Source organism: Cherax quadricarinatus, chromosome 22 (genome assembly GCF_038502225.1).
Source record: "Cherax quadricarinatus isolate ZL_2023a chromosome 22, ASM3850222v1, whole genome shotgun sequence".
Lineage (NCBI taxonomy): Eukaryota > Metazoa > Arthropoda > Malacostraca > Decapoda > Parastacidae > Cherax > Cherax quadricarinatus.
Window position 1 is genome coordinate 32,426,137 of NC_091313.1, and position 21,134 is coordinate 32,447,270.

Below are 21,134 nucleotides of genomic sequence, written 5' to 3' on the forward strand. Positions count from 1 at the left end.
ATATTTAACCCTTTGAGGGTCGAGAGGTCCTCTCCCAAACTTATTCTCAGGGTCGAAAAATTTCCCCCCCCCCAAAAAAAAAAAAATTTCATATGAAATGATAGGGAATATTTTTCCAATCATAATGACACCAAAAGTATGAAATCTGATGGAAAACTTACGGAATTATGCTCTCGCGAAGTTTGTGGTCTCAAAGTGAGCGATTTCGCCCACTTTGAGCCCTATTTTTGGCCAATTCCAATGTTGCAGTTGACTAAAATCATAGCTATTTCCTTAGACCTCCATTTGTTCTATTGCCTGAGTACAAGAATCTGCCCATTTACCCATTTACTGATTTCAACTACCCAATAAAGTGGTCAGAAATTGGAAATTTGGGCAATTTCACACAAATTTCAAAAGACGCCAATTTCGAAATAGGGTCCAGAATAAACAAGACAGACATTCATGGCACTAAAATCACATTTTATCTGTTCATTAGTCACGTCTCTAGGCCCCTCTTACATTACTTTTGCTTTGAATTTTGAATTTTTATTCTCACAGAAAATAGGTTTTCTGCTATGTATACTACTACATCATTGTAAAACGGTATAAATTATATCAGTGCACTTGTGAAAGAATATTAGGCTCACCAGTTGACGTGTATTGGATGTGTGGCTTGAACTGTTTACTCTTGAACATTGGCAAAAATCGATCATTTCCGCTACTTTGAGCTCAATTTCAAGGTACTTGTCATCATGAAACCAATCAAAATCATCTCTAATTCTGTAATATATCTTCCATTCTATCAAACGAGACCAAGGAAATGAGAATATAACCATAAATACCATATGAAAATACACTAGAAAGTTGCTGTTTTAAACCAAAAACATAGTCGAAGTTTTTTCTTGTCATTATGCAGAGCATGCTTCAGGATTTTTTTTTATACTGCACACACTGACCACACAGACCCATTCTTTCATATGTAGGCCTGCCAGCTTTCTTCCACTAGATTTGAAGGGGCTAGAATTTAGGCATACAAGTACATGACCGACCGTGGCTGCAATGATGTACTTGTACATGACTGACCCTCAAAGGGTTAAAAAAGATTTAACAAAAAAAAAAAAAACAACTAATTTAGACATGTAAAATCTTCTACCATATTATCAGCAACTTTTAGGATTTCTATCACCTTCAGGAACCTACCTAACTCACATGAATTCAAGAGTTCAACAATACAGTGTAATTCTCTGGAACTGAAGTTCATGTTCTGACTTTATAAATGCTGTCCATTTACTGTAGTACAGTACACAACCATACTCTACAAATTACACATTATTTAAATATTGTCCCAGAACAGAAATTTCAACTTGCAGTAACTTAAAAAACAAAACAGCTGCAGTAATACCTGGCTTGACAGTAGTGGCAATTGCGTCTATGTCTGTCAATACTAGTCCGGCTTTCTCCAAAGCATCATTGACAACTCCTTTAATATTCTGCTGATGCATTACTTGTGCTACAGGTGGGATAATACCTCCATGTCTATGAAATATAAAGAAAAATCAGTCTACACACATCAACTTTTGGACCAGGGAGCTGAAAACATTTTTAATTTTAACTGAAAAATTATTATTTTTATGGAAATACATACAGTAGTAACCATTTTCTTGTACCATAATACGTGACTGAAAAAAAAAAAATAGCGTTTTACCTCATTAAATACTTTACAGACAAAAGGAAAATTACAGGCATAGCAATAGAAGTTAATTTACAGCATACCAAATTTTTTTTGTCAGATACTAAACAATACGGACAGACCCTACTTATACAGCAGGTTAGGTTCCGGGCTACTGCTGTAAAGTGAAAATTGCTGTCAAGAGAAACATAGCCTTTTTTCACTTTTAAATGCATATAAAAACCTGATAACATGTTTACACTATCAAATATTAAGTGAGCAATAGAGTAAATATATTTATTGTAGGAAGTCTGAATAAATGAGGAATGGGTATAATTGAAAACCGCTGCATTAATGATATACATACTGTAAAGCAAAGTGCTGTCAAGTGGGGCTCACCTGGAATATGAAAACTACTAAATAACAACCACCATTTATTTTTCACACAGTGCTCAAAGGTCAAATCTAAATCAATCAAATGAACAAATATGGATACTGAAATTATGCATATAATGTACTGCATAAACATTTTTTAAAGTTTTCAGGGCTACAACCTATTTAGGTTTTATAGCTTGGGCTGGCACATCCTGTGATAGACTGATCTATGTCTGTGATGGATATATGTTTTATCAATTTGATTGTCATTGGTCTTAATGTGAGAGGTGGCAACAGCAACCACTGGAAAAACAGCACAGATTCAACTGTCCCAGGATCTGACCCTCTACAGCCAGTTAATATCTAGTTGCCTGTTTATTACCAATGGAATCAAACCTATCTAATTAAGTGGCCAAAGAATTTGGCTACTTAACTATAAATTACCCTGTGACTGGTTTCAAGGGTTCTTTTACCCCTCACAGGACAGAATGGGGCAAGGTTTTGCCTTACTTTAAATATATATTTTCTTCATAATTTCTAGTGAACTGAAATTTTAACAAATATGTCTTACCTTAATTATTCCATGTTTTACTCATAATGGTTCTAACCGTCTCTGTTTTTTTCTACTCTCATCTTCTCTCTTACTTTACTAACTCTAATGCTTTACAGTGGTACCTCGAGTTTCAAACAGCTCCCAACTCGAACAATTATGTAAGTGTATTTTTGTAAGTGCTTTCATAAGTGTATTTTTGGGGGTCTGAAACGGACTAATCTAATTTATATTATTCCTTATGGGAACAAATTCGTTTGGTAACGGCACTTGAACAGCCTTCTGGAATGAATTAAATTTGTAACTAGAGGTACCACTGTCTTTTAGAGAAGACTAGAAAAATCTTGAGGTTTCAAGAAGGCACTACATGAATGAAAATTCTGTAAGCCTAAGGTAGTAAATGTACCATTACTACGATTATTTCCAAATAAATTATTTTAGGGACTGATGGCAAAAAATTTGTAATAAGTAATAGTAATAATGAGCAGCTTTCATGCTTTCAATAGTAAGCAAAGATCCAGTTGGTCTAAAATGACCAAGAAAAAAGTAAATATGTACTCTGCTAAATGCTCAGTCCTCTTCTACTTAAAACCTCCATCACTTGCCTGCTCTTATGTGGTCTTAGGAACGGAACTCCACTGTCAAGTGAGGAGAGGCTGTATATATATATTCGTCTAAAAATAGACTGCTGAGATTAAAGAAAATAATTTATTGTAAAGTGCAGTTACTGTAGTTTGAAGGAACAGGAATAGCAACTTACTTCAAATGTACACTATGTTGACTGTGTAATGCCTCGCCCAACACTGCTCCTGTGTCATCAACAACAGCTGCACCTGTATCATCACAGCTCGTCTCTATTCCTAACACCACCTATTTGGAAAATATTTCATAGTTATATCTTTTTAACAACAAGCATGTCATCTCAACAGCCTGTACAGTATGTTCAAATTACTTGTACTGCAGTTGCTAATACAAGCAGGCCCTGCCTGTTATCAGTAGGCCATCTTTGCCAGGGATCAAACCATGGTCAGTGTGTGTGAAATGAGTGTTGCCTACCAGGCCATGGCCACATTAAATTAAACAGAGAGGAGTAGCTTTGAGTAAGTCACTTACATAAATTAAAAACACTACAGGGACAAGTATAGATCCTTGTGGCACCTCACTGATAACATTTCTCCAATAGGACACTTTTCCTCTTATGATTACCAAAGATTATCCTAAAATTCCACAAAAAAGATTAAGATTCTAATAGTACAGTGGACCCCCGCTTAACGATCACCTCCCAATGCGACCAATTATGTAAGTGTATTTATGTAAGTGCGTTTGTACGTGTATGTTTGGGGGTCTGAAATGGACTAATCTACTTCATAATATTCCTTATGGAAACAAATTCGGTCAGTACTGGCACCTGAACATACTTCTGGAATGAAAAAATATCGTTAATCGGGGGTCCACTGTATTGTTATTCTTGTATATATACATTGACTACATGTACCTGCACATCCAGGTACTGTACAAGGCTCTTACCAGAGACTTATACAGTACCTGGGTGTTACAGTACACACAATTTAATTTTCAATGACTTATATTTGTATCATATTACATGTAGTCACGGTGGTCCGTGGCCTGGTGGCAAAAGCTCTCACTTCACACAGTGAGGGTCCGGGTTCGACTCCCGGAGAGAGCTGAAACACTGGGCATGTTTCCTTACACCGGTTGTCTATGTTCCCCATCAGTAAAATGGTTACCTGGGAGTTAGTGGACTGGTGTGGGTCGCATCCTGGGACAACACTGACCTAATTTGCCCAAAATGCTGAGCATAACAAGCAACTTTCTATACAGTAGTATGTCATTGATGTCAGCTAGACCTGTATACCTCGTACATGTACTTGTATTATTATTATAATAAAAAAGAAGCGCTAAGCCACAAGGGCTATACAGCACATGTACTTGTAGAAATATATTATTATTATGTATACAAGAGTGACAATCTTAGAATTTACCAAAGCCTTATACTTACTGTCTAACTTTTGGGTTTTCCTAGATAATTTACACATATGTGAAACTATGTATGATAATTGTACTTAAGTGTACCTTTACATAAATAAACTTAAGATTTTTTATCCAAATAAAATTTTACTTACTTGTCTATAAAACTCAGAGCTGGTGTGAAAATGATTGATTTGCATTACTTCTGATAATGATCGCTGTAAATATGATAAACAGTGAAATTCCGGCTTTAATATACCCCTGGTGTTTTTGAGTAAACGACAATAACGTAATAAAGCGTAAATCTGGCCATGTTTGAAAGCTGCCATGATTGTTGTTGGGGTTGTTAAGAGTCACCAAAGTTGACGCCTTGTTCACCCATGACTGTGTCACTAATTCAGGTACACAGAAATAGTTACAAAAATTATTATACTTAGAATATGTGTAGATTACCTAGGATAACCCAGAAAAAGCCAGACAAAGTGACTTATTTCCATTGGGGTCCTTGAATGAGTCAGTTAGTTTATTTAGGTACTGGTACACATAAGTACAATTATGTTACATAGTTTAACATATCTTATTATTTAAAGCCTAGCTGTAAGATACAGTAGAAATCAATTATGATTATATCATTAAAAACTAAAAGTATCTAAGTAATTCAACTGAGTGAAAATCAGCTACAGTAACAGGAGGCACAAGAGGAATAGTCATCCTGTTTTTTTTTAAGGGGGGGGGGCTAGTACTCACAGGATGGTCACATAGGGTGCACAATAAACTAACCACTCATGGGCACAACTAAAAAAAAAAACAGAGCAGTCATCGGGACAAGAAACCTCTAAGGAAACCACATTTATCATGAAGGAGGAGGAGGATTCAGTAACATATACATTATCGAGATGATTTACCCTTACATGAAATTTACACTCGTTATACCTACGTTGGACTTTATTTTCTCTCATGACAACCATTTGAAACTGCTGGCAAGACTAAGTTTTAAAGTAGAAAGCTTGATAAATTTGGTTCATACTGTGGCCTGATGGTCTAGTGGTATGATTCTCGCTTAGGGTGCGAGAGGTCCCGGGTTCAACTCCCGGTCAGGCCCGAAGTTATTTTACCACAATAAGAGAAGGAACTGCTAAAACTACTACATATAGGAAGAGCGCGAAACCTGTCAAGGCCATATAATATCGGGAACTCGTATGATTGGCCAGTACATGTCCCGGACCGGGTCTTTTCCGGATGGTGACCCGGCAAGTGTCTGGAGACATACAAGGCCTTCAGGTTAGATTCATGGGAGTAGAGCATAGGTCTATTTTTTTTAGATCAAGAGCCTTTTGCCGACATCAAGGAACCTCCCTAGAGGAGAGAAGTTGAGTAACTTAGCAATTTTTAACTGTTAAGATTTAAAGAATAAGATATTACAAGGATCCCAATGGAAATAAGTCTGACTTTTTTGGGTTATCCTAGTTAATGTACACATATGCTGCTATGTATGACGAATTATGCAACTGTATTTATGTGTACCTGTACCTGAATAAACTTACTTATGTACCAAGATATTTCCAGCTACGACCTAAATGTGTTGACTCAAGGAAACCTGAACTTGGCTTCTTAAAAGTGGGGACAGTAATGGTACGCAACTTAGAGATCCATATACATGATGCTGTAAATAATTCATTACCACTGTAATTTGCTTAGGGTAACATTTTTATTGTAATTAGGAGAAGTTAGAGTAACTTTCTTAAACAAGAGAGCACTGACACAGTCACTTAGACCAGTGAGTTGCTAACATATTGGAATAAGAGCCCTTCAGGAGCATCAAAGTAGCTCTCATGAATATAGATAGATAGAGAAAGAGAAAGAGAAAGAGAAAGAGAGAGAGAGAAAGAGAGAGAGAGAGAGAGAGAGAGAGAGAGAGAGAGAGAGAGAGAGAGAGAGAGAGAGAGATAGAGATAGAGATAGAGATAGAGATAGAGATAGAGATAGAGATACACACACACACACACACACACACACACACATGGAAGGCAAATCTTGTATCACAAACCTCCTGGAGTTTTATGACAAGGTAACAGAAGTAAGACAAGAGAGAGAGGGTTGGGTAGATTGCGTTTTCCTAGACTGCAGGAAGGCCTTTGACACAGTTCCCCACAAGAGATTAGTGCAGAAGCTGGAGGATCAGGCACACGTAAAAGGAAGGGCACTGCAATGGATAAGGGAATACCTGACAGGGAGGCAGCAACGAGTCATGGTACGTGAAGAGGTATCACAGTGGGCGCCTGTTACGAGCGGGGTCCCACAGGGGTCAGTTCTAGGACCAGTGCTATTTTTGATATATGTGAACGACATGATGGAAGGAATAGACTCTGAAGTGTCCCTGTTCGCAGATGACGTGAAGTTGATGAAAAGAATTAAATCGGACGAGGATGAGGCAGGACTGCAAAGAGACCTGGAGAGGCTGGACATGTGGTCCAGTAACTGGCTTCTCGAATTCAATCCAGCCAAATGCAAAGTCATGAAGATTGGGGAGGGGCAAAGAAGACCGCAGACAGAGTATAGGCTAGGTGGACAAAGACTACAGACCTCACTCAGGGAGAAAGACCTTGGGGTGACCATAACACCGAGCACATCACCGGAGGCACACATCAACCAAATAACCGCTGCAGCATACGGGCGCCTGGCAAACCTGAGAATAGCGTTCCGATACCTTAATAAGGAATCGTTCAAGACACTGTACACTGTGTATGTTAGGCCCATACTGGAGTATGCAGCACCAGTCTGGAACCCACACCTGGTCAAGCACGTCAAGAAGTTAGAGAAAGTACAAAGGTTTGCAACAAGGCTAGTCCCAGAGCTCAAGGGAATGTCGTACGAGGAAAGGTTAAGGGAAATCGGACTGACGACACTGGAGGACAGAAGGGTCAGGGGAGACATGATAACGACATACAAGATACTGCGCGGAATAGACAAGGTGGACAGAGATAGGATGTTCCAGAGAGGGGACACAGGGACAAGGGGTCACAACTGGAAGCTGAAGACTCAGACGAGTCACAGGGACGTTAGGAAGTATTTCTTCAGTCATAGAGTTGTCAGCAAGTGGAATAGCCTAGCAAGTGAAGTAGTGGAGGCAGGAACCATACATAGTTTTAAGAAGAGGTATGACAAAGCTCAGGAAGCAGAGAGAGAGAGGATCCAGTAGCGATCAGTGAAGAGGCGGGGCCAGGAGCTGAGTATCGACCCCTGCAACCACAATTAGGTGAGTACAATTAGGTGAGTACATGTCAATGGAAGGAAATAAAATGCCTCAGAGGAAGCAGATGGAGACTCAGTGGGAGGAGGAAAGGGCGAGGTCAGTTTTTGTGTACGGGCTCCAAGAAGCCAAGGGGGACAACTTTGAAGAAATAAAACAGGAGGAGAAAAAAATGATTGAAGGCATCATGAAAACAATAGGGGAGGGCGATATGACCCAGGTGACAAATTTTCAGAGAATTGGGTGGTTTGCGAGTGGAAGGATACGGCCTGTCAGAGTAACTTTCAAGGAAGAATCAGTTCGAACCAGGATTCTGCAAGAGAAAGCAAGACTGAGGGACAAAGAAGGGTACCAGAGAGTATACCTCGACCGCGACAGAACACAAGAAGAAAGGACTACACTGAAAGAGAGGGTACAGAGACGCAAGGAGGAACGAGAAGCAATGACGAAAATGAGCAGGACCCAGACACAGGAGGAAGGGCAAACATACCCCACAGAATCTCCCACCAAAAGACTCCAACCGCGACATTCCCAACGCAACTGAGCAACCTATACTACAACCCACTCACTGTTCCCTCTGCCACCAACCCCCATATCACAAACCTCACCCCAACAGCTGTCCCTTATGGGCATTCTGACCCCACCCCCATCAACACAAACCCCACCTACACCACAGCCCCATATAGGCCCCCACCAAGGCTCTCGCTCCCCCAACCCCAATATTCTTGCATGACCACAATGATAGAAAAGAAACTGAAGGTTTGGTACACAAACGCGGATGGAATAACGAATAAACATGAGGAGTGGAACGAAAGAATCAGTGAAAAATCCCCAGACATCATAGCAGTCACAGAAATAAAACTCACTGAGACAATAACAGACACAATCTTCCCAACAGGATATCAGATCCTGAGGAAAGATAGAAGGAGTAGAGGGGGAGGAGGGGTTGCACTGCTCATAAAACACCGATGGGGATTTGAGGAAATGGAAGGCATGGACATGATTGGAGAAAGAGACTACATTGTAGGTACAATTCAGTCCGGAGAACATAAAGTAGTCATTGGAGTGATGTATAACCCACCACAGAACTGCAGGAGGCCAAGAGAGGAGTACGAAGAAAACAACAGGGTGATGGTGGACACACTGGCTGAGGTGGCAAGAAGAGCTCACTCGAGCAGAGCAAAGTTACTGGTAATGGGCGATTTCAACCACAGGGAGATCGACTGGGAAAACCTGGAGCCACATGGGGGTCCCGAAACATGGAGAGCCAAGATGATAGATGTGGTACTTGAAAACCTCATGCATCAACATGTCAGGGACACAACCAGAGAGAGAGGGGAGGATGAACCAGCAAGACTGGATCTTGTGTTCACCCTGAGCAGTTCAGACATTGAGGACATCACTTACGAGAGGCCCCTTGGAGCTAGCGATCACGTGGTTCTGAGTTTTGACTATATAGTAGAGTTACAAGTGGAGAAGGTAACAGGAACTGAAGGGGACAGGCCAAACTATAAAACGGGGGACTACACAGGTATGAGAAACTTCCTGCAGGAGGTTCAGTGGGACAGAGAAATGGTAGGAAAATCAGTAAACGAGATGATGGAATATGTGGCAACAAAGTGCAAGGAGGCAGAGGAAAGTTTTGTTCCCAAGGGAAACAGAAATAATAGGAAGACCAAAACGAGTCCTTGGTTTACCTGAAGGTGTAGGGAGGCAAAAACTAAGTGCAACAGAGAATGGAAAAGGTACAGGAGGCATAGGACCCAGGAAAACAAGGAGATTAGTAGAAGAGCCAGAAACGAGTATGCACAGATAAGGAGGGAGGCCCAGCGACAGTATGAAAACGACATAGCATCGAAAGTCAAATCTGACCCGAAACTGCTGTATAGCCACATTAGGAGGAAGACAACAGTCAAGGACCAGGTGATAAGGCTGAGGAAAGAAGGTGGAGAACTCACAAGAAACGATCAAGAGGTATGTGAGGAGCTCAACACAAGATTTAAGGAAGTATTTACAGTAGAGACAGGAAGGACTCTGGGGGGACAGACCAGATGGGGACACCAGCAAGGAATACACCAACAAGTGTTGGACGACATACATACAGATGAGGAGGTGAAGAAACTGCTAAGGGACATCGATACCTCAAAGGCAATGGGACCGGACAACATCTCCCCGTGGGTCCTTAGAGAGGGAGCAGATATGTTGTGCGTGCCACTTACCACAATCTTCAACACGTCCCTGGAAACTGGGCAACTACCTGAGGTATGGAAGACGGCAAATGTAGTTCCCATTTTTAAAAAAGGAGACAGAAAAGAGGCACTAAACTATAGACCTGTGTCATTGACGTGTATAGTATGCAAAATTATGGAGAAGATTATCAGGAGGAGAGTGGTGGAGCACCTGGAACGGAACAAGAGTATAAATGCCAACCAGCACGGATTCACGGAAGGCAAATCTTGTGTCACAAACCTTCTGGAGTTTTATGATAAAATAACAGAAGTAAGACAAGAGAGAGAGGGGTGGGTTGATTGCATCTTCTTGGACTGCAAGAAGGCCTTTGACACAGTTCCTCACAAGAGATTAGTGCAGAAGCTAGAGCATCAGGCGCATATAACAGGAAGGGCACTGCAATGGATCAGAGAATACCTGACAGGGAGGCAACAACGAGTCATGGTACGTAATGATGTATCACAGTGGGCACCTGTGACGAGCGGGGTCCCACAGGGGTCGGTCCTAGGACCAGTGCTATTTTTGGTATATGTGAACGACATGATGGAAGGGTTAGACTCAGAAGTGTCCCTGTTTGCAGATGATGTGAAGTTAATGAGGAGAATTAAATCTGATGAGGACCAGGCAGGACTTCAAAGAGACCTGGACAGACTGGACACCTGGTCCAGCAAATGGCTTCTCGAATTTAATCCTGCCAAATGCAAAGTCATGAAGATAGGGGAAGGGCACAGAAGACCACAGACAGAGTATAGGCTAGGTGGCCAAAGACTGCAAATCTCACTCAAGGAGAAAGATCTTGGGGTGAGTATAACACCGAGCATGTCTCCGGAAGCACACATCAATCAGATAACTGCTGCAGCATATGGGCGCCTGGCAAACCTGAGAACAGCATTCCGATACCTTAGTAAGGAATCATTCAAGACACTGTACACCGTGTATGTCAGGCCCATACTGGAGTATGCAGCACCTGTCTGGAACCCGCACTTGATAAAGCACGTCAAGAAACTAGAGAAAGTACAAAGGTTTGCGACAAGGTTAGTTCCAGAGCTAAGGGGAATGTCCTATGAAGAAAGATTAAGGGAAATCGGCCTGACGGCACTGGAGGACAGGAGGGTCAGGGGAGACATGATAACGACATATAAAATACTGCGTGGAATAGACAAGGTGGACAAAGACAGGATGTTCCAGGGAGGGGACACAGAAACAAGAGGCCACAATTGGAAGTTGAAGACACAAATGAGTCAGAGAGATAGTAGGAAGTATTTCTTCAGTCATAGAGTTGTAAGGCAGTGGAATAGCCTAGAAAATGACGTAGTGGAGGCAGGAACCACACACAGTTTTAAGACGAGGTTTGATAAAGCTCATGGAGCGGGGAGAGAGAGGGCCTAGTAGCAACCGGTGAAGAGGCGGGGCCAGGAGCTAGGACTCGACCCCTGCAACCACAAATAGGTGAGTACAAATAGGTGAGTACACACACACACCATACATAGTTTTAAGACGAGGTATGATAAAGCTCATGGAGCGGGGAGAGAGAGGGCCCAGTAGCAACCGGTGAAGAGGCGGGGCCAGGAGCTATGAATCGACCCCTGCAACCACAAATAGGTGAGTACAAATAGGTGAGTACACACACACAGGAGCTGTGAATCGACCCCTTCAACCATAGATAGGCACCCACACACAAACACGTGAGGAGGAATTTTTACATTAAAGAAATTAATCTTATACAACTTACACAAATGATCGTTATGATGGAAGATGCTCTGGTACATAGATCAAATTTCGTGGCGATTTATCACTGAAAACTACGACGTATTGAGTTAATAAAGTTTTTATTAGGATGGCAGATTGTTGTTTTATTCGTCAGGAAACAGGTGTTACCCGACACGGGTCTTAATCATACAGATGACTAGCTCAAGAATGTCAATGGTAAGATATATTTTTCATGGCTCCTGCTATAATACCAGTGACTGTGTTCGTGTTGTGAACATGTACATAGTGACGAGATCACTGTTGATAATTACACACTTATAAGATTTTACAAGATTCCTTTTTCTTAAGTTTCGGGTGAATCAAGTTCTAGGAAACAGCTGGAGTTTACGGAACTGGTTTTAATTTCTATAAAAGCTCTGAACTCTCTAGCGATGGTTTTCAGATAGGTGACCATTGCTAGGTTCAGCAGCTTCTAATACCGAAGTTCCTCCTAAGGGACCAATATTTTACACCATTAACGTATTGGATATGATGTCTGCCAAGAAAAACAAATCTGTAAAATCGAAATCCTGCAGCACATCCCAGGGGGTCGCCAGCACTCAACTCTAAATCGTCATTCACTGTGGAGTAACCGACGTTTTTTTTTTTTTACACAACTCAGTTCCACAGGCTAAGAGCTGTTATCGTACCTCAGCAAATTTCAAAGTCCAGACCTATGTAAGGTATACTGCCACCTTCCAAAGAGGTGACTAACACCCAGGTACCTACTTACTGCTAGGTGAAATGGGGAAGCAGGTAAAAAGAAACTTGCCTAATGTGTCCATCCATACCGGAAATCGAACCACGGACACCTTATATGATAGCTGAGTACATTACTAACCGAGCCACGCTGCAAACATGTATGTAATGTTCAAGTGAGAATATTTTACTACATTATTTATACTGGTAGTTATGAATGGTGAAAAAAAATTTTGGTAACAATGTTCATTATTAGAAAAAGTCAACAATAACAGAGGGATCAAAGATTGTATATAGACAAGATACTATAAAGTGTCGTGTACCAATAATTAAGCATCGATAATGCCAGTTATGATATTAAGACTGATGAAATATGTCATCAGGATATTACCTGCATACAGTACTGTGGAAAATTGCATTTATCTGAATGTATCATTATATACATAACAGTAAATGAACAAAGATAATTATTATTTATCAGTTAGACAAGTAGGAATTTGGGACACCTAGGTCGCAAAAAATGTCCCCCTTCGATACCTACAACTGTCATATCCACAAGTTGCTCTGGACCTATTAATTATAAATGAAATATATATCACCAGGAATGCTGGTAAATATATAAATTTGTGGACTGTATATTAAAAATAATAAATGATATATATATATATTACATTTATACAATAGAAGGAGAATATATCTTAATCATAACGCTCACCAATTTGACTGGAGATTAATGTGTCATGTACAGGACCCCTCCTTTTGCCTACATTTATGAAGAATTTACTGGCCAGAAATTAAACATAATTTAGACAGCTTATCTGAGTTTCCTGGAGTTGTCCTGTCCTGTCGCCTGATTCTCAAATTATACAGGAATGCACATCCAACAATTTAGCCTCCTATTTGAGAGGTGTCAGCCCGATTTTAACCTCTAGAGCACGAAAAATTCTTCCCATTATTCACAACGTGTTATTCAATTCAAACAAAATGGCGACTGACCTCCCCAGCCGCAGGTTTCCCATTTTCGATAACATACTTCTTTTAAAAATACAATATAGGGCATCTATTTACCTATAAATTACCGTATTTCCGGAAAATATATACAGTATTTTCCACAAGTACCATCTGGATACTACCTACCTACAATACCATCTGGATATTACCTGTATACAGTACCATCCGCATAATACCTACCTACACTACGCAGGGAGTCTTTGCTGTCAGCATCAGATTACTAAGATAAATTTGACTTCGACAGTATATGCTACTCACTGGGTATGAGAGTTATCCAGTAAAGTGGGAACATTCTCCTACATACTCTGGCAAAACAATACTGTTCATATATCAAGCACGCCTCAACCTTCAGGCTGTGAAGAACTAATAATTAAGATATTTTAGTATCTGAAGAGAAAGAGAAGCAAACACTAAGATTCACCAGCATCACTTTGCTCCTCCTTGATGACCCCTCAAGGGAGGTTCCTTGATGCTGGTGAGGGGCTCTTGATCTAGGGAATTGAGTCTGTGCTCCAGTTCCCTGAATTGAGCCCGAATGCCTTCCATCTCCCCCCCCCGCACAGGCGATGTATAATCCCTAAGGGTTTAGCGCTCCCATCATAATAATCCTCGTTGATGATTACCCTCAAGGTTAAACTCTTAAGAGTATCCAGCCTCCGACTTCTGAACAAGGTAGAGACATCCAGAATTATTCATCTTGAGCCTTGAACCAGTTTGATTGAGCCTGTCACTGCAGCAGAACCCTCAATGCCAGAGAGAGGCTAAGATTTCGTTCGGATTTTTAACCCTGCAGGGTTAGCCACTCGGAATAACCCAAGAAAGGCAGTGCGTCATCGAGGCTTTAATTTTTTGTAAAATGCCAATTAGGAAAACTAGAATAGAAGTGTTTACCACAAGACTGGTAGCCATCAGCAGTGTAAGTCTAACTGTAGTTATCTCAAGAGAAACGCTCCTACACTGTCTATTTATTCTGCCATTAACTCGCTTTTGGAACATTTAAGTAAAGTTTCAAAATCGTACAATTAAGTATGATAAGCTACTTAGTCTGTACAAGTATCTCGGTGTTTTGAAGGTTGGTGTAGCCAGAAAGCCTTGGACCTTGATGGCATCGATCTTCTCAGATGATCAAGACCGTCAAGGGGACGACCCTTGATAAGATATTTTTATATAAGAAATTGGAGCTTTCCTTCCCTTTCTGGGATCAAACCTGATTACCTTTTCCTTCCCTCTTCCTGTTCCGCAGATGCTGTGCGAGAGGAACGGATCCTGGTAAATATAATAATAATGCGTAATTAAACTTTCATGTAAAGATTATGGTCTTAAATTTTCAAGCAAATAATCCTCTCTCCTTCCCTCTGTCTCTTCCTTTCTTCACTCATCTCTGTCTCTCTCCTCATCTTTCTTCCCTCCTTCACTCATCTGTATCTTAAGTCCCCGTCCCTGTGACACAATACCAGCACCAGCCGGCAGTGTCGTTACTGTTACAAGTATAGTGCATATTTGATATGCCAATATTCCCAGTGTCATGCATCTGTTAAAGCCAGCACCAACAAGCAGCTTAGTCGCCGGACCACCTGGAGCTAACCTGGGAATGACGTACAAGACAAGGAAATGTCTGAATATATAAACACACACAATATATATATATATATATATATATATATATATATATATATATATATTATATATATATATATGTCGTGCCGAATATGTAAAACTGGTCAATTAGCAAGAACTCATTTAAAATTAAGTCCTTTCTAAAATTTTCTCTTATCGTTTAAAGATATATTTTTTTCATTAATGTTAATGTAAAAATTTTTAATTTTGCACCAAAAGAATCTTAGAAAACTTACCTAACCTTATTATAACAAGTGCAATTTATTTTAGCCTAACCCAACTAAATATATTTTAGATTTGTTTACAATAATTTAATACTAAACAAACACAGTGAAATATATTTTTTTCGTTAGGTTAAGAATGATTTTGGCGAAATTATTGTATACACAAATTTTCACTTGTTCTAAATGGCAAGATGAGCGTTGCTATTTAAGCCAAGATCGCAATTTCTGCCTATCCGGCACGACATATATATATATATATATATATATATATATATATATATATATATATATATATATATATATATATATATATATATATTACCTGGAGTTTACCTGGAGAGAGTTCCGGGGGTTAACGCCCCCGCGGCCCGGTCTGTGACCAGGCCTCCTGGTGGATCAGAGCCTGATCAACCAGGCTGTTACTGCTGGCTGCACGCAAACCAACGTACGAGCCACAGCCCGGCTGGTCAGGAACCGACTTTAGGTGCTTGTCCAGTGCCAGCTTGAAGACTGCCAGGGGTCTGTTGGTAATCCCCCTTATGTATGCTGGGAGGCAGTTGAACAGTCTCGGGCCCCTGACACTTATTGTATGGTCTCCTAACGTGCTAGTGACACCCCTGCTTTTCATTGGGGGGATGTTGCATCGTCTGCCAAGTCTTTTGCTTTCGTAGTGAGTGATTTTCGTGTGCAAGTTCGGTACTAGTCCCTCTAGGATTTTCCAGGTGTATATAATCATGCATCTCTCCCGCCTGCGTTCCAGCGAATACAGGTTTAGGAACCTCAAGCGCTCCCAGTAATTGAGGTGTTTTATCTCCGTTATGCGCGCCGTGAAGGTTCTCTGTACATTTTCTAGGTCAGCAATTTCACCTGCCTTGAAAGGTGCTGTTAGTGTGCAGCAATATTCCAGCCTAGATAGAACAAGTGACCTGAAGAGTGTCATCATGGGCTTGGCCTCCCTAGTTTTGAAGGTTCTCATTATCCATCCTGTCATTTTTCTAGCAGATGCGATTGATACAATGTTATGGTCCTTGAAGGTGAGATCCTCCGACATGATCACTCCCAGGTCTTTGACGTTGGTGTTTCGCTCTATTTTGTGGCCAGAATTTGTTTTGTACTCTGATGAAGATTTAATTTCCTCGTGTTTACCATATCTGAGTAATTGAAATTTCTCATCGTTGAACTTCATATTGTTTTCTGCAGCCCACTGAAAGATTTGGTTGATGTCCGCCTGGACCCTTGCAGTGTCTGCAATGGAGGACACTGTCATGCAGATTCGGGTGTCATCTGCAAAGGAAGACACAGTGCTGTGGCTGACATCCCTGTCTATGTCGGATATGAGGATGAGGAACAAGATGGGAGCGAGTACTGTGCCTTGTGGAACAGAGCTTTTCACCGTAGCTGCCTCGGACTTTACTCTGTTGACGACTACTCTCTGTGTTCTGTTAGTGAGGAAATTATAGATCCATCGACCGACTTTTCCTGTTATTCCTTTAGCACGCATTTTGTGCGCTATTACGCCATGGTCCCACTTGTCGAAGGCTTTTGCAAAGTCTGTATATATTACATCTGCATTCTTTTTGTCTTCTAGTGCATCTAGGACCTTGTCATAGTGATCCAATAGTTGAGACAGACAGGAGCGACCTGTTCTAAACCCATGTTGCCCTGGGTTGTGTAACTGATATACAGCCCTGGGTTGTGTAACTGATGGGTTTCTAGATGGGTGGTGATCTTGCTTCTTAGGACCCTTTCAAAGATTTTTATGATATGGGATGTTAGTGCTATCGGTCTGTAGTTCTTTGCTGTTGCTTTACTGCCCCCTTTGTGGAGTGGGGCTATGTCTGTTGTTTTTAGTAACTGTGGGACGACCCCCGTGTCCATGCTCCCTCTCCATAGGATGGAAAAGGCTCGTGATAGGGGCTTCTTGCAGTTCTTGATGAACACGGAGTTCCATGAGTCTGGCCCTGGGGCAGAGTGCATGGGCATGTCATTTATCACCTGTTCGAAGTCATTTGGCGTCAGGATAACATCGGATAGGCTTGTGTTAAACAAATTTTGTGGTTCTCTCATAAAAAATTAATTTTGATCTTCGACTCTCAGTCTGGTTAGCGGCTTGCTAAAAACTGAGTCATACTGGGACTTGAGTAGCTCACTCATTTCCTTGCTGTCATCTGTGTAGGACCCATCTTGTTTAAGTAGGGGCCCAATACTGGACGTTGTTCTCGACTTTGATTTGGCATAGGAGAAGAAATACTTTGGGTTTCTTTCGATTTCATTTATGGCTTTTAGTTCTTCCCGTGATTCCTGTCTCCTATAAGATTCCTTTAGCTTAAGTTCGATGCTTGCTATTTCTGTATATATATATGTATATATATATTATTGTAACCACGAACGAGTGGTATTGATCAATAACAATACTGCACTAGCCAACGATTCGAACCCATGCTGCTTTGGCCTGCCTCATGGTGGGCGAAAACACATGACGCCCTAAACCACTCTACCATACGATCCTTAAGAGTAGCGCATCCAGCAGAACTGAATGTTGTACTCGCTACCCAAGGACACACGATGGTGTGGATGACTCTAGGCTAATTTCATTCTAGTCCCTGTTTGGTATACTAGCACAACGAGCAGCATTTTATATTATTGTGACCACGAACGAGTGGTATTGATCAATAACAACACTGCATTAGCCAAGGACTCGAACCCATGCTGCTTTGGCCTGCCGAGGCAGGCCAGAGTCATCCACACCATCGTGTGTCCTTGGGTAGCGAGTACAACATTCAGTGCCGCTGGATGCACTACTCTTAAGGATCGTATGGTCGAGTGGATTAGGGCGTCATGTGTTTTCGCCCACCATGAGGCAGGTCAAAGCAGCATGTGTTCGAGTCCTTGGCTAGTGCAGTGTTACTGATATATATATATATATATATATATATATATATATATATATATATATATATATATATAACAACGTACTTCTTGCCGAATACTGCAAGCAAAAATTTGTGTATGCAATAATTTCGCAAAAAAAAAAAACCATTCTGAACCTTACGAAAAAAAAGTATATTTCATTGTATTTTTTGTTAAATTATTGTAAGCTTATATAAAATATATTTAGTTGGATTAGGCTAAATTAAATTGCGCTTGTTATAACAAGGTTAGGTAAGTTTCCTTAAGTTCTTTTGATACAAAATCATTAATTTTTATATTAACATAAATGAATATATATATATATATATATATATATATATATATATATATATATATATATATATATATATATATATATATATATATATATATATATAATCTTTAAATGTAAAAGAGAAAATTTCAGAAAGGATTTAATTTTAAACGAGTTCTTGTAATTGACCAGTTTTACCTATTCGGCACGACATATATATGCTGCACACTAACAGCACCTTTCAAAGCAGGTGAAATAGCTGACCTAGAAAATGTACAGAGAACCTTCACGGCGCGCATAACTGTGATAAAACACCTCAGTTACTAGGAACGCTTGAAGTTCCTCAACCTGTACTCCCTAGAACACAGGCGGGAGAGATGCAGTATTATATACACTGGGAAAATCCTAGGGGATTAGTACCAAACTTGCACACGATAATCACTCCCTTTGAAAGCATAAGACTCGGCAGACGATGCAACAGCCCCCCCCCCCCAGTGAAAAGCAGGGGCGCTACTAGCACGATAAGAGACAACACAGTAAGTGTGAGGGACCCAAGACTGTTCAGCTGCTTTCCAGCATACATAAGGGGGACTGCCAATAGACCCCTGTCTGTCTTCAAGAAGGTACTGGACAGGCACCTAAGTCAGTACCTGGCCAGCCTGGCTGTGGTTCGTACGCCGGGTTGCGTGCGGCCAACAGTAACAGCCTGATTGATCAGGCCCTGATCCACCATGAGGTCTGGTCACAGACCGGGCCACGGGGGCGTTGACCCCTTAAATCCTCTCCAGGTATACTCCAGGTAACAATTCACAAACGGTACACACTGACTCACTCAGAGAAACAGACGTTAAGATGAATATTGTATAATACGACCTTTAACTGAGGTCGTCTGCAGGGGAGAGAGAGAGAGAGAGAGAGAGAGAGAGAGAGAGAGAGAGAGAGAGAGAGAAAGAGAGAGAGAGAGCTCTTTCACTTACAATGATCTGTGAAGATCAAAGTTGTGTTTTCATCGGCTGCTGTCGATTTCATTTTGTGTGTTCAGCATCAGACCAGCTTCGTATTTTCAGTATTGAAGTTAGCGTTGTTATTTGCTTTGTTGCCGTTGCTTCTTTTCCTTTTACGATATTTTAACCTCGTCTTGTTGAAGTCTCTCTCTGGCACCGACCATGTATATGAAATTTTCCTATATATGTCTGTCAGCAGCTTCTCTATGTATGTTTTAGAGTAAGCTTTCAGTTCGAAAATGCCGCTTCACTCTGTGTAGAGTCTTATCATGATAAAGCTCTACACAGAATGATAATTTGTTGGTCCAATAAAAGCTTGTGGTGCAAAATGCTTCTTGACAAAAGTTGTCATAGAAATGTTAGGGTAATAGACAAGTGTTGTGAACTATCGTAGAATACAATAGTATTTAAGATCCATTCATATCTTCGTCAGCATGCACGTAAATCACGTCAGGCAGCAGAAAGTAGAAAAAAAAGAAAGATGGCTTGTTAACTGGAGCTCAGTACTCGCCAACTCTGCTTAATAAACACTGACACATACACACAAACACAGACGTACTTACACACGGGACCAGCAGTTGTGAATCGACCCCTGCAACCACAACTAGGTGAGTACACAGGCTCACGCAAGCAGAAGAGTGAAACCAGTAGCAGGCAGCAGAGAGGCGGGGCCAGGAGCTGTGACTCGGCCCTTGCAGCCACAATTAGGCGAGTACTCTCACACATAATAAAAACACGCAATGTGGATGGCAAACTGGTTAACCTTACCATCTCATTATGAGGAAAATAAAGTCAACCAGTTTTTTTCGTATAATGACAGAGGAGTCTTAATTTACAGAGGCGACGGAGAGGTCAGGGATATGAGAAAGTGGGGGAAGAGGTGATACCAGGGTGGGGGCGACAAACAGACTGGTTGGGGAAGACGGAGTAGAGGAGGGGAAAATGATGGCAATAGAGGAAAATATGGGAAGGATAAAAAAAAGTGTGGAGAGAAAGAATCAAATACCTCCACCACCTCCTTCCTACAAGCTTGGCAGATATCATTACTGAGTATATACAATGCATCCTGATTTATGGAATATGGTAGGGAAACATAGCAACCTTTTGCTACCACGATGTAACTACTATATAGAGTGGATATGACAAATTTTACTTAATAATAAAAGAAAACCCAACAGGTACTTCCTCGTTCATTTAACTAGACCAGCGAGGCTATGTATACAGGGCAGAGCGTCTAGCGGATGCTGCACTGTGGGTTGGCAGAGCTGAAGAGGTCTTGCTGTAAGCACGGAGAGGCCAGGCATCCTCCTCTTGAACTCTACTCTGAAGAAAGGCAAAGCTTCTTGTTCTCGACTGTGTGTAGAGGTAACATTCTGTCCCGGCCCGTAAGCCCCAAGAGAGAAAAAAAACTTGAAAGGACTTTTCATTTCTTTAACTTCAAACAAATTTTCCACCGGAGGAAATGAGCCTCGGGGCTTCCCCTGTCAATGACATTCGCCTTTGATTTTTTCACAGGTCATCTAAACAAGATAAGAAGCGTTGTCTTACCTCAGCTTCCTTCAGTTCCTGGGCCTGGCTGTGGTATACCAACCTGCAGGATGC

The 21,134-nt window shown here is 41.0% G+C and overlaps 1 protein-coding gene and 1 non-coding gene across 4 annotated transcripts in view; one reads left to right on the forward strand and one right to left on the reverse strand.

Moving 5' to 3' along the window:
* The window catches only part of Tcs4 (Threonyl-carbamoyl synthesis 4), a 154,267-nt gene that overhangs the window by 12,913 nt on the left and 120,220 nt on the right, over window positions 1-21,134 (reverse strand). For 2 of the 3 annotated variants that reach the window (XM_053778146.2, XM_053778147.2), the window contains 2 exons: window positions 3,337-3,446; window positions 1,385-1,518 (listed from right to left, as the gene is read on the reverse strand). In XM_053778146.2, coding sequence (XP_053634121.1) covers window positions 1,385-1,518; window positions 3,337-3,446 — 244 coding nt within the window. Of the gene's footprint in view, window positions 1-1,384; window positions 1,519-3,336; window positions 3,447-4,720; window positions 4,964-21,134 lie in introns of those variants that run through there. The other variant, XM_053778145.2, reaches the window with a different exon arrangement.
* TRNAP-AGG (transfer RNA proline (anticodon AGG)) lies at window positions 5,596-5,667 on the forward strand. Its single transcript has one exon. It is a non-coding gene; the product is annotated as a tRNA-Pro (tRNA).